The 13,782-nt window shown below is 48.3% G+C and overlaps 1 protein-coding gene across 1 annotated transcript in view; it reads left to right on the plus strand.

The window, feature by feature from the left end:
• Positions 1-293: 293 nt before the first annotated feature.
• LOC144607921 (uncharacterized) overlaps positions 294-13,782 on the plus strand; it is a 511,597-nt gene continuing 498,108 nt past the window's right edge. Inside the window, exon 1 of the mRNA XM_078425055.1 lies at positions 294-376. Within this exon, the coding sequence (XP_078281181.1) occupies positions 294-376 (83 nt within the window). The remainder of the gene's footprint in view (positions 377-13,782) is intronic.

Raw genomic sequence — 13,782 nt, forward strand, 5'->3', positions numbered from 1 at the left:
GGTCAAGCAGCATCTCTGGGGAGAAGGCATGGGTGACGTTTCGGGCCGAGACTCTTCTTCAGGCTGTTAATTGACTTTGGAAAAGGCAAACTAAGGAACATCAGTGTGTCAGGAAGTGTCAGGATGCTGGGATGTGCATGAATCTAGGTCCGACCCCGAGGAGCGTGCACACTGAGGACCAGTTGATTCCTCTCTTGCCGGTTAAGGACGTTTTGCAACTTTGCAACTTCCAGAGAAAGACATCGAGACCCATCACGGCATTTAATACAAGTGCCTTAAACCGTCCGCGAACAATGTCCCGAGCGCTCGCAAGCGTTTGTTTGCTGTTCCTCGCCGTCACCTCCGCTGCCATCCCGGGAACAACGCAGCCCCACAGGTAAGTTGGAGCTCTCTGATTGATTGTAAACCAACGCTGTAGGGTTTCTGCGACTTTGAATCCGAGTGTTGAAATGTTCTTTCTGGCTGGTCATCTGAACGGCACTGTTTGGTGAATGTCTGGTGAATGTCTGGTGAATGTCTGGTGAATGTCTGGTGAATGTCTGGTGAATGTCTGGTGAATGTCTGGTGAATGTCTGGTGAATGTTTGGCCTGTGTGTTGGGACGCGATGGGTTTGATTCGCCAACATCGCCGTATCTGTGACAGAACAGTTTGCGACCTCCCACACGACCCTGAACAGCGAGAGACCACCGTGTGGGCGGACGCTCCTTGAAGAATCTTCCCACCCACCGCTTTACCTGAACGTTTGTGACATTTCCTTGTAGTTGTGAATGTATTATTGTTTTCCCGTGAGAGCGAGGACAGAATGTTGTCACGGGAACAGCAGCAATTCCACCGGACACCAGGCTCCAATGTTCTGCCCTGCTCCTCTGGGTACTACTCCCATTCTCCATAACCCCTGACACCGCATTCATCATTTGCATTACTCCAAGTGGCGGTGAATCCAAATGCAATATTCCCATTCTGATCTAAGATACAAATAATCAATTTAGGACTGAACAGAGATCAAAGTCAGAATCGGCTGCTGTACAGCGTCTTTGATTGAGTCACACAGCAGTGAAACAGGCCCTTCGGCCCAACTTATCCAAGCTGTCCATGATGCCCCCATCCTTGCACTATTTTTTTAGTGGACAGAAACTGGACATATGTGTGTGTGTGTGTGTGTGTGTGTTTACACCGAAGATAGACACAAAATGCTGGAGTAACTCAGCAGGACAGGCAGCATCTCTGGGTAGAAGGAATGGGTCGGAGCCCTTCTTAAGACTATATATATATATATTTATATATTTAAAATATAATATTGTATTCTGCTCATTTATATCTCATACGTGTATAAACAAGCCTGTGGCTGCGCTGGGATCCTGGACTGGTCCCGTGCCACAGCCCCCTACCGGCACTGATTACTAATAATGTTGCTCTGGTCTTCATATTACCCGTCACATGCGTGCTTTTTCAGAGTCTGATTTGATACCAGATTAACTCAATATTCATTTCATTTGTTTAGTAAAATGTGTGAATCTGAAAACATCTTTTCACAAGATTCCAAAAGCAACTGCCAACAGTTTTGGCGATGAGGGGAGATTCTGCCCCTCAAAATTGTACGATCTGAACCAGGTACCAAACGGGATATCGGGTTATACTGGTTCCCTGATACGCTGGGTACAAGGTTACACTGGGCCCCTGATACACTGGGTGCAGGGTTACACTGGGCCCCTGATACACTGGGTGCAGGGTTACACTGGGCCCCTGATACACTGGGCCCCTGATACACTTGGTACAAGGTTACACTGGGCCCCTGATACACTGGGTGCAGGGTTACACTGGGCCCCTGATACACTGGGCCCCTGATACACTTGGTACAAGGTTACACTGGGCCCCTGATACACTGGGCCCCTGATACACTGGGCCCCTGATACACTGGGCCCCTGATACACTTGGTACAAGGTTACACTGGGCCCCTGATACACTGGGTGCAGGGTTACACTGGGCCCCTGATACACTTGGTACAAAGTTACACTGGGCCCCTGATACACTGGGTGCAGGGTTACACTGGGCCCCTGACATACTGTGTACAAGGTTACATTAGGTTCTCTGACACGATCCAGTGAAGAACAGAGAGATCCAACAAAGAGATGGCAAATATCCATCCCTCAACCAACACCTGAACCACAGATTATCTTGTCACCGTGATATTGTTGTTCATGGCTTGTGGTGAATGGGATTAAATATAACATGATTGCGTAACCAGAGCCATGATGTTGGGGAGTCATATCTGGATGGATCATATACTTGGGCTTCAATATACAAAGCCAATATTAGGCTGGGATGGGGACATGGGTCAGGAGAGAGGGGCACCAGGCTGAGGTGGGTACTGGGTGCATATGGAGGTGGGCACCAGCCTGGGATGGGTACTGGGTGCATATAGAGGTGGCATCAGGCCGGGATGGGTACTGGGTGCATATAGAGGTGGGCACCAGGCTGAGGTGGGCACTGGGTGCAGTATAGAGGTGGGCACCAGGCTGGGATGGGGACATGGGTCAGGAGAGAGGGGCATCAGGCTGAGGTGGGTAATGGGTGCATTTAGAGGTGGGCACCAGGCTGGAATGGGTACAGGGTGCATATAGAGGTGGGCACCAGGCTGAGGTGGGCACTGGGTGCAGTATAGAGGTGGGCACCAGGCTGGGATATGTTTCCGGGATGTGAACAAGGGGACTAATTTCTGGCGGTTGTGGAACCAGAGACACTGAAACTAAACCGCAGGCCAGGCAGCATCTGTGGAGACAGAAAACAGGTTAGCATTGGAGAACCAGAGAAAGTAAAGCAAACATGTTTTAAATTGCTGAGATGGGGGAAGAATGTTTGGAATAATTGGAGTCCAGGAGAGTGTGCATAACACAGATGGTGACGCGGTTGATCGATGAATCCTGACAGTTTCTTATTTGCCGATGAATTGGCCGGAGAAGGTGCAAATAGAGGGAAAGAAAGAAAAATGCTGGCATTGTGAGTATAGAGGTGGGCACCAGGCTGAGGTGGGCACTGGGTGTATATAGAGGTGGGCACCAGGCTGTGATGGTACTGGGTGTATATAGAGGTGGGCACCAGGCTGAGGTGGGTACTGGGTGCATATAGAGGTGGGCACCAGGCTGTGATGGCACTGGGTGTATATAGAGGTGGGCACCAGGCTGTGATGGTACTGTGATGGTACTGGGTGCAGTATAGAGGTGGGCACCAGGCTGTGATGGTACTGGGTGCAGTATAGAGGTGGGCACCAGGCTGTGATGGTACTGGGTGCAGTATAGAGGTGGGCACCAGGCTGAGGTGGATACTGGGTGCATTTAGAGGTGGGCACCAGGCTGGGATGGGTATGGTGCATATAACAGTATAACAGTATAACAGAGCTTTATTTGTCATTCGGTACCGAAGTACCGAACGAAACTACATAGCAGTCATAGAAAAAAAAGAACATAAGACACATAACCCCAACACAAACGTCCATCACAGTGACTCCAAACACCCCCTCACTGTGATGGAGGCAACAAAACTTCCACTCTCTTCCCCACGCCCACGGACAGACAGCTCGTCCCCGACCGACCCGCACAGTCCCCGCGGCCGAATCGCACCGGGCGATGTAAAGTCCCGCGGCCAAGCCGCACCGGGCAATGTAAAGTCCAGCGGCCAAGCCGCACCGGGCGATGTTAGGCCCCGCAGCCGAGCCGCACCCCGTGCCGTGAGGAAGAGAAAAGTTTCCCCCACGCCCCCCACCACCCCCACACCACCACCCCCCACACATACACAACCAAAAAAAAATACAAAAACCATCCCAACACCGACACACAACACTTCCGCTTATGCAATTATCTGCATGATCTCCTGTACAATGGCGAAGCTAAATGCAGATTGGGTGATGATTATGCAGAGTACCCCCATAATGGGTGCATTTAGAGGTGGGCACCAGGCTGGGATGGGTATGGTGCATATAGAGGTGGGCACCAGGCTGAGGTGGGTAATGGGTGCATTTAGAGGTAGGCACCAGGCTGGGATGGGTATGGTGCAGTGTAGAGGTGGGCACCAGGCTGGGATGGGTACTGGGGGCAGTATAGAGGTGGGCACCAGGCTGTGATGGGCACTGGGTGCAGTATAGAGGTGGCCGGTAGGTCAGGCAGCTAGTGTAGAGAGGGAAAGGCCAAGGTAAGGTTACTAACTGATGAGCTGACACAAGAACCAGTCTGTGTGATGCAAGGAGGAAATGCTGTATTGCTACATTAGTGTTGAGTCTTGCACAGTGTGGTGTGCCGCTGAGATGTGTACCTCAAACTTACATTGGACTGGAGCAGTGAGTGAGGTCAGAGACAGGCAGAATAGAACGGGGGTAGGTGGAGTATGAACGAAGCACACAACTGGAAGCTCAGGGTCATCCTTGTGGACTGAATGGGGGTACTCTGCATAGTCATCACCCAATCTGCATTTGGCTTCGCCATTGTACAGGAGATCATGTACGGAGCACTCAATGCAGGACACTGAATGAAGCTGCCATTGGCAAACCTCTACTTTACATTGCAGATATGTTTGCATCCCCATGTAATGGGAAAGTGATGTGGAGAATTCCAACAGGGAGCTGCAGGGAGAATGGCTAAGTATCAGAAAATAATATTGAGAGATCCTGGAGAAGGGGTGTGGGTGAAGAAAGGACAAGAGTTGTAAGTACAAAAGGATTGATTTTAGGTTATAGTCATGGACCCCGAGAGAAACAGGGCTCTTCGGCCCAACTCATCCATGCTGAGCAAGATGCTCCATCCAAGCTGGTCCAATTTGCCCACGTTTGATCCATATCTCTCTAAACCTTTCCTAACCATGTACCTGTCCAAGTGGCTTTTAAATGCTATTATAATACCTGCCTCGACTATCTCCTGAGATAGTTTGTTCCATCTAACCACCATCACCAGTGAAAATATTGTTTCTCAGGTTCCTATTAAACTCTCTCCCCGTTACCTTAATTCTATGTCATCTCGTTTTTTTACCCTTGGTAAAAGACTCTGTCCATTCACCCTATCAATTCCCCTTATAATATTATACACCTTTACAAGATCACCATTTAGCCTCCTGCACCTAAAGGAATAAAGTCCTAGCCTGCCCAACCTCTCCCTGTAGCTCCAACCCTCGAGTCCTGGCAACATTCTCATAAATCTTCTCTGTACTCTGCAGCTTAACAACATCCTTCCTGTAGCAGGATGATCAAATCTGACACTTGTCCAGATGCGGCCTTACTAATGTTTTGTACAACTTCTCATAACATCCCAACTTCTCGACTCAATACCTTTACTGATATGAAGGCCAATATACTAAAATCCCTCTTCACCACTCTATTTATCTGTGATGCTACTTTCAAGAAACTATGTGCCAGAGTACGTACTCCTCAATCCCTCTGCTCCCAGGCCTTTCCATGCAGCCTTCTTAAATTGAGACACATTAGTCACCCTCTAGTCATCCGGGCCTTCGTGTGTGTCTGCCGAAGATTCGTACATCTCAGCCAAGGCTCCTGCAATTTATTCCCTTCTCTCCCACAGTATCCTCAGATATAAGACCATAAGACATTGGAGCAGTATTAGGTCATTTGGCCCATCAAGTCCGCTCCGCCATTCCATCTTGACTGATTTATTTTTCCCTTTCAACCCCATTCTCCTGCTTTCTCAGCATAATCTTTACGCCCTTACTAACCATTTACATATCTGTTGTGCAAGTAAGAATTTGTTTGTTCTGTTTTGGGTCATATGACAATAAAACCCTCTTGACTCACTTAACTCTAATCAAGAAGCTATCAATCTCCACTTTAAAAATACCCAATAACCTGGCCTCCACCTTTGTCTGTGGCAATGAATTCCACAGATTCACCACACTCTGACTCTAGATTTCCCTCCTCATTTCCGTTCTACATATTTGATAAGGCATGCGAGATTTATCTGCCTTTATAAGCATCAGGATGTCCAGTATCTCCTCGACCTAAGACAACTTCATTATCTGTCCCGTTCCTAGTCTTCATGTCTTTCTCCACAGTAATTGTGATGCTGAGATTTGTACTCAGGTTTTTGGAGAACAATGGATTTAAAAGAAAGGAAACAGTACTTGACTGGGAACTATTTCAACTTCCAATTGGTTAAACTTGTTTATCTGTAATGGTAAAGAAGCGGTATATTCTGGGTGTTGTAAGTTACGCATAAGAAGGGGTTTAAAAAAACAAGGGAAAATTATGGCTGAAGAACCTCTTGACTTTATACTTTATTTATCATATCATTTCATATCATTTCATATCATATCATATCATATCATTTCTGTAACATTTAAAATAATAAATCTTCAATTGCGCAAGGATTAATAGTGTAACCTGGCAGTTGTTCCCCAGATGTCGTAACACAATGGGGGTACAGAGGTGGGATTGAGAGAAACCTCTCACCTGCTGGCAAAATATATAACTGTACCTGTGGTCTGCAACTGGTCTTTTAACCGAGGCTTTCTCAAAGGTGAATGCAATATATAGGACATAACTCAAGCAAGTTAAGATGCAAATACTCAAAGCGTTAATCAGTTCTTCCACACAGATCTCTTACCTGAATGCACACTGGTTATTGAGTCATATGGCACAGAACTGGCCCTTCATCCCAACTTGCCCATGCTGACCAAGATGCCCCATCTAAGCTGGTCCCACCTGCCTGCATTTGGGCCATCTCTCTAAATCTTTCCTATCCATGTACTTGTCCAGATGTCTTATAAATGTAATTATAATTCCATGTCTCATCTACCTCCTCTGGTTGCTTGTTCCATACATCCACCACCCTCTGTGTGAAAAGTTACCCCTCGGGTTCCTATTAATTTTTTCCTGTCTCCCTTTAAACCTATACCCTCTGGTTCTTAATTCTCCTACTCTGGGTAAAAGATTCTTGTAAAAGACCCAATCTATTCCCTTCATGAACGTACACAACTCTATAACACCACCCCTCATCCTCCTCTGAACCAATGAACAAAGTCCTAGCCTGCCCAACCTCTCCCTGTAGCTCAGGCCTCAAGTCCTGGCAACTTCCTTGTGAGTTTTCTCTGCATGTGTCCAGCTTAACAACATCCTTCCCATAGCAAATCATTATTCCATTACTAGTCTCCTAGTTGTACTCACGGCTACTGCAATTACTGAGCGAGTTTGGTGAGAGAGAGTGTCCAATTCATCAGCCTTCTCCTTCCTCTCCATTTCACAATTAACCAGTTTAGTCCAAGGCTTTACAATTACCTTCCCATATTCAGCCAGCATCCCTTGTACTGTTGCAAACAGCTGTGTTTCACGATTAACATTGGGGGAACAGTGGCATTTGCTCAAGTATTCCAAACTTAGTAACACTAGCAAACTTGCAGATGACACAAAGTTGGGGGGCAGTGTGAACTGCAAATAGGCTATGAGGATGCTATGAGGATGCAGAATGACCTGGACAGGCTGGGTGAGTGGGCAGATGCATGGCAGATGCAGTTTAATGTGGATAAATGTGAGGTTATCCATTTTGGAGGCAAGAACAGGAAGGCAGATTATTATCTGAATGGTGTCAGGTTAGGAAAAGGGGAAGTGCAACGAGGCCTGGGTGTCCATGTACATCAGTTACTGAAAGTAAGTATGCAGGTACAACAGGTAGTGAAGAAAGCTCATGGCATGTTGGCCTTCATAATGAGAGGAGTTGAGTATAGGAGCAAAGAGGTCCTTCTGCAGTTGTACAGGGCCCTGGTGAGACCACACCTGGAGTATTGTGTGCAGTTTTCATCTCCTGATTTGAGGAAGGACATTCTTGCTATTGAGGCAGTGCAGCGTACGTTCAGAGGTTAATTCCTGGGATGGTGGGACTGTCGATACAGCCTCCTCTACATGGGCAAGACCCAGCACAGACTGCTTTGCTGGGCACCTACTCACAGTCTGCTATGCTCATCTGGAGTTCCTAGTTACAAGGCATTTTAATTGCTCTTCATATTCCCACCCTCATCCTCACCCTCCTTCACTGTCAGCGTGAGGCCAGAGGCAAATTAGAGGATCAGCACCTTATGCCTGGGTAGACCACAACCGGTCGTACAGCAGGCAGTGAAGAGAGCTAATGGCATGTTGGCTTTCATGACGAGAGGATTTCAGTGCAGGAGTAAAGAGGTTCTGCAGTTGTATAGGGCCCTGGTAAGACCACATCTGGAGTATTGTGTACAGTTTTGGTCTCCTAATTTGAGGAAGGACATCCTTGCAATTGAGGCAGTGCAGCGTAGGTTCACGAGGTTAATTCCTGGGATGGCAGGACTGTCATATGATGAAAGAATGGAGTGACTGAGCTTGTATTCACTGGAATGTAGAAGAATGAGAGGGGATCTTATAGAAACATATAGAATTATTAAGGGATTGGACATGCTAGATGCAGGAAACATGTTCCCAATGTTGGGGGAGTCCAGAACCAGGGGCCACAGTTTAAGGATAAGGGGTAGGCCATTTAGAACGGAGATGAGGAAAAACCTTTTCACACAGAGAGTTGTGAATCTGTGGAATTCTCTGCCTCAGAAGGCAGTGGAGGCCCATTCATTGGATGCATTCAAAAGAGAGTTAGATAGAGCTCTTAGGGCTAGTGGAATCAAGGGGTATGGGGAGAAGGCAGGAACGGGCTACAGATTGCGGATGATCAGCCATGATGTTTCCCTATGTTCTCAAAATCTCTGTAAAGCGTCTTTGAGTATATGAAAAGCGCTATATAAATAAAATGCATTATTATTATTATGATCATGTTGAATGGCGTTGCTGGGTCGAAGGGCCAAATGGCCTACTCCTGCACCTATTGTCTACGTAGCTATCAATCCATGAACTAGCTGGACCAGTCTGGCAAAGGTCAGCCTGCAAACAAATTCCAAGTTTAAATCTGTCACTGCGATTTTGATCAATAGTCCCAGATTCCAGGCCTCAGTGTTGCTGGTAATTCGTATTATTTGTATTAATTATATTGCAATTCATAGAAGCCAATGGCCCATTTGGCATTTGCTGAATGTTATCCCTCTGAACCCTCTTCAACTCAGCGTATGAATATTCCTTTTCCCCTCAAACTCCACCTATGCAACTCGCCCTGGCTGCCTCTGTGATAGCAAGTTCCACATTCTAACCACTCTGTGGATAGCTTCTGAAATACTCCAGGATTCTCCTGAAAAACCACTTACCTGTGGTTATGGTTTTAATGACCAATACTACACATCACACATCCCCCTTTGAATAGAAAGCAGGCGATCTGATCTTGATCCCAGTTTGACCTTGGTTGAGCTGGATATATTCCAAGAGTAAATGTTTCACCCCACACCGAGGCAGAGAACTCCAGGTGCTCTGTCTGTTTTCTAATCGATGTTGGGAAAGCTCATCGCCTACAGGTAAGGATCTGCATTTCAGGAATTCCTACTCGAGCACTAATTATACGGTACGGTGTCTGAGATGAAGCGAGTTTTGAGCCACAGGCTTTGTGGTCACACTGCCCTGGGAGTGAGTGAGTGAGTGAGTGACATTCCTACTGTAGTTCCCCACTCACTTTATCCATTTAAAGGTTTTTCATTAATTTTCCTTCTTCTGCATTTGAATTAAATTGTTTTCAATCGGGGTTCAATACTTACTCTTTCAGCACCCCAGTCACGTCTCCATTGTTACCCTTGAGGATCAGCAGATCATCTGACCACAGAGAATCATTGCAGTCTATTAGTTGTTCTGAATTCACAGGCGAGGATTTGTGATTGTTGTGTAGCAACGCAAGGGGAAATCTTGAATTGTGAAAGGCCTGGATAGAGTGGATGTGCAGAGGATGTTTGCACCAGTGGGACAGTCTAGGACTAGGGGTCTTCGACTCAGAATAAAAGTACCTTTAGAAAAGAGATGATAAGGAATTTCTTTGGCCAGAGGCTGGTGAATCTATGGACTTCATTGCCACAGACAGCTGTGGAGGCCAAGTCAATGGATATTTTTAAGGCGGAGATTGACATATTCTTGATTAATACGGGTGTCAGGGGTTATGGGGACAGGGCAGGAGAATGGGGTTGAGAGGGATAGATAGTTTGAATGACCATGATTGAACGGCGGAGTAGACTTGATGGGCCGAATGGCCTAATTCTGCTCCTAGAACTTAGCTTGACATTAGCTTGACACGGCGCGGGGTGCGGCTCGGCTGCGGGGCCTAACATCGCCCGGTGCGGCTTGGCCGCTGGACTTTACATCGCCCAGTGCGGCTTGGCCGCTGGACTTAACAGTGCCCGGTGCAGCTCGGCCGCGGGACTTTACATCGCCCGGTGCGGCTCGGCCGCGGGACTTTACATCGCTGGTGCGGCTCGGCCGCTGGACTTAACAGTGCCCGGTGCAGCTCGGCTGCGGGGCCTAACATCGCCCAGTGCGGCTCAGCCGCGGGACTTTACATCGCTGGTGCGGCTCGGCCGCTGGACTTAACAGTGCCTGGTGCAGCTCGGCTGCGGGGCCTAACATCGCCCGGTGCGGCTCGGCCACGGGACTTTACATCGCCCGGTGCAGCTCGGCCGCGGGACTTTTCATCGCTGGTGCGGCTCGGCCGCGGGACTTAACATCGCCCAGTGCGGCTCGGCCACGGGACTTAGCTGCGCAAGGCTTGGTCGCGGGGCCTTTCATCGCCCGGCTCGGCCGCGAGACGTTTCAGCGCCCTTGCGGGGGCTGTGCGGGTCGGTCGGGGACGAGCTGTCTGTCCGTGGGCGTGGGGAAGAGAGTGGAAGTTTTGTTGCCTCTATCACAGTGAGGGGGTGTTTGGAGTCACTGTGATGGACGTTTGTGTTGGGGTTATGTAATTCTTTTTTTTATGACTGCTATGTAGTTTCGTTCGGTACCTCGGTACCGAATGACAAATAAAGCTCTGTTATGTCTGTTATGTCTGTTATGTGAGTCAGTGGTACATCACACCCCACTGAAGTCAACAAAAGCCCCTCCCTTCCCACAGCCCAGAAAAAAGGGCAATGTTTTAATTGGATTTGATTAATTGTGCTGAAGGCAAGATTCCATTGTTGGAATTCTCAGGGATGTTCCCTAATGACTTCTACAGCTTGTGATTAAACTGCTTTTATCCTTGGTTGACAGAAATCACAAGTTTAGTTTAGTTTAGAGATACAGTGCAGAAACTGGCCCTTCGGCCTATCAAGTCCGCACAGACCAACGATCCCTGCACACTAACACTATTCTATGCAGTAGGAACAATTTGCAATTATACCAAGGCAATTAGCCTACAAACCTGTACGTCTTTGGAGTGTGGGAGGAAACTGCAGCATCCGGAGAATACCCATGCAGGTCTCAGGGAGAATGTACAAACTCTGTACAAACAGCACCCATAGTCAGGATTGAACCCGAGTCTCTGGTGCTGTGAGGCAGCAACTCTAATGCTGTGCCACAACAAGCCATCACATTTATCAGTCTGATAGCCGGGCTGGTACATATCACATTCTGTCACCCATGGTCAAACAATACCCCGTGTACAGCCCCTGTCTCTTGGTAACTTCATTGTTAATGTTGCAACTGGGTAGCCATTCAAATCCATGAATGTGTTTGTGCAAACAAACAGCTGTAGAGTGTTGCCAGTTATACCTTAATTGAATATACCAGAGACCCAGGTTCCATCCCGACCACGGGTGCTGTCTGTACGGAGTTTGTACGTTCTCCCCGTGACCACGTCAGTTTTCTCCAAGATCTTCGGTTTCCTCCCACACTCCAAAGACGTACAGGTTTGTAGGTTAATTGGCTTTGTATAAATGTAAATCATCCCTAGTGTGTGTAGGATAGTGTTAATGTGCAGGGATCGCTGGTCGGTGCGGACTCGGTGGGCCGAAAGGTCTGTTTCTGCGCTGTATCTCTAAACTAAACTAAACGAGTCTGGAAGAGCCTGGAAGGGTTCTGAGCTGATGTTTTTCGTCTAATTTAAAGGCTGCGGGCATTGTGGACATGGCCAACATTGACTGCACCACACTCATTGGCCTCTGAGCGACCTATAAGTGAACAGCTGCTGGGTCCTGGCTATGTGTCCAGTGATACATACAGACCAGGCCAGAGCAGGCCAGACCTGACCAGACCTGACTGCACCTGACCAGACCAGGCCAGATCGGACGGACCAGGTGGGGCCAGACCAGACCAGTCCAGATCAGACCAGACCAGACCAAGCTAGGCCGGACCGGACCAGACCAGACCAAGCCAGGCCAGACTAGACCAGACCAGACCAAGCCAGACCAGACCAGCCCACACCAGATCACACTATACCAGACCAGACCAGACCAGGCCAGATCAAGCCAGGCCAGACCAAGCCAGACCCCACACCACACCAGACCACACCACACCAGACCACACCAGACCAGACCACACCAGACTACACCAGATCAGACCAGACCAAGCCAGACCACACCACACCAGACCTCACCAGACCAGACCACACCACACGAGACCAGACCACACCACACCAGATCAGACCAGGCCACACCACACCAGACCACACACCAGACCAGACCTCACCAGACCACACCAGACTACACCAGGCCAGAACAGACTGGACCAGATCAGATCAGGTAAGGATAACAGAAGCACAGTCTATGAAGATCCAGATGTATTTTTAAGATAAGGCTCATGGTTTCAATTACTGATAACAAAGTATTTATTTACATCATTAACTTTAAATTCCACAGATAACATTATAGATTTTAAGTCAAGTCAAGTCAAGTCAAGTCAAATTTATTTGTCACATACACATACTCGATGTGCAGTGAAATGAAAGTGGCAATGCCTGCGGGTTGTGCACAAAAATAATTACAGTTACAGCATATAAATAAAGTTAATAAGTTACTAAACATAGCACAAAAAGTGTCGACAAAAATTTAGTCTCTGGGGTTATCAAAGTTGACAGTCCTGATGGCCTGTGGGAAGAAGCTCCGTCTCATCCTCTCCGTTTTCACAGCGTGACAGCGGAGGCGTTTGCCTGACCGTAGCATCTGGAACAGTCCGTTACTGGGGTGGCAGGGGTCCCTCATGATCTTGCTTGCTCTGGATCTGCACCTCCTGATGTATAGGTCCTGCAGGGGGACGAGTGTAGTTCCCATGGTGCGTTCTGCCGAACGCACTATTCTCTGCAGGGCCATCCTGTCCTGGGCAGAGCTGTTCCCAAACCAGACTGTAATGTTGCCGGACAGGATGCTCTCTACAGCCCCAGAGTAGAAGCAATGGAGGATCCTCAGCGACACTCTGAATTTCCTCAGTTGTCTAAGGTGGTAAAGGCGCTGCTTAGCCTTACCCACCAGTGCGGCAATGTGCGTTGCCCACGTCAGATCCTCTGAGATGCGGACTCCCAAGTATTTGAAATTGCTCACCCTATCCACAATAGACCCATTTATCTCCAGTGGCGTGTACGTCCTTGGATGTTTAGCCCTTCTGAAGTCCACAATCAGCTCCTTTGTTTTAGTGACATTCAAGAGGAGGCTATTGTCCTGACACCAGAGTGCCAGATCAGCCACCTCCTCCCGGTAGGCCTTCTCATCGTTGTTGGAGATCCGGCCCACCACCACAGTGTCATCAGCAAACTTGATGATGGAGTTTGAGCTGAACCTGGCCCTACAGTCATGTGTGTACAGGGAGTACAGTAGGGGGCTAAGGACGCAGCCCTGGGGGGATCCTATGTTCAGGGTGAGGGAGCTAGATGTGTGTTCCCCCATCCTGACCACTTGGGGCCTGGCAGTGAGAAAGTCCAGGACCCAGGCACACAGAGGGG

This window comes from Rhinoraja longicauda, chromosome 30 (assembly GCF_053455715.1).
Source record: "Rhinoraja longicauda isolate Sanriku21f chromosome 30, sRhiLon1.1, whole genome shotgun sequence".
Classification (NCBI taxonomy): Eukaryota; Metazoa; Chordata; class Chondrichthyes; order Rajiformes; family Arhynchobatidae; genus Rhinoraja; species Rhinoraja longicauda.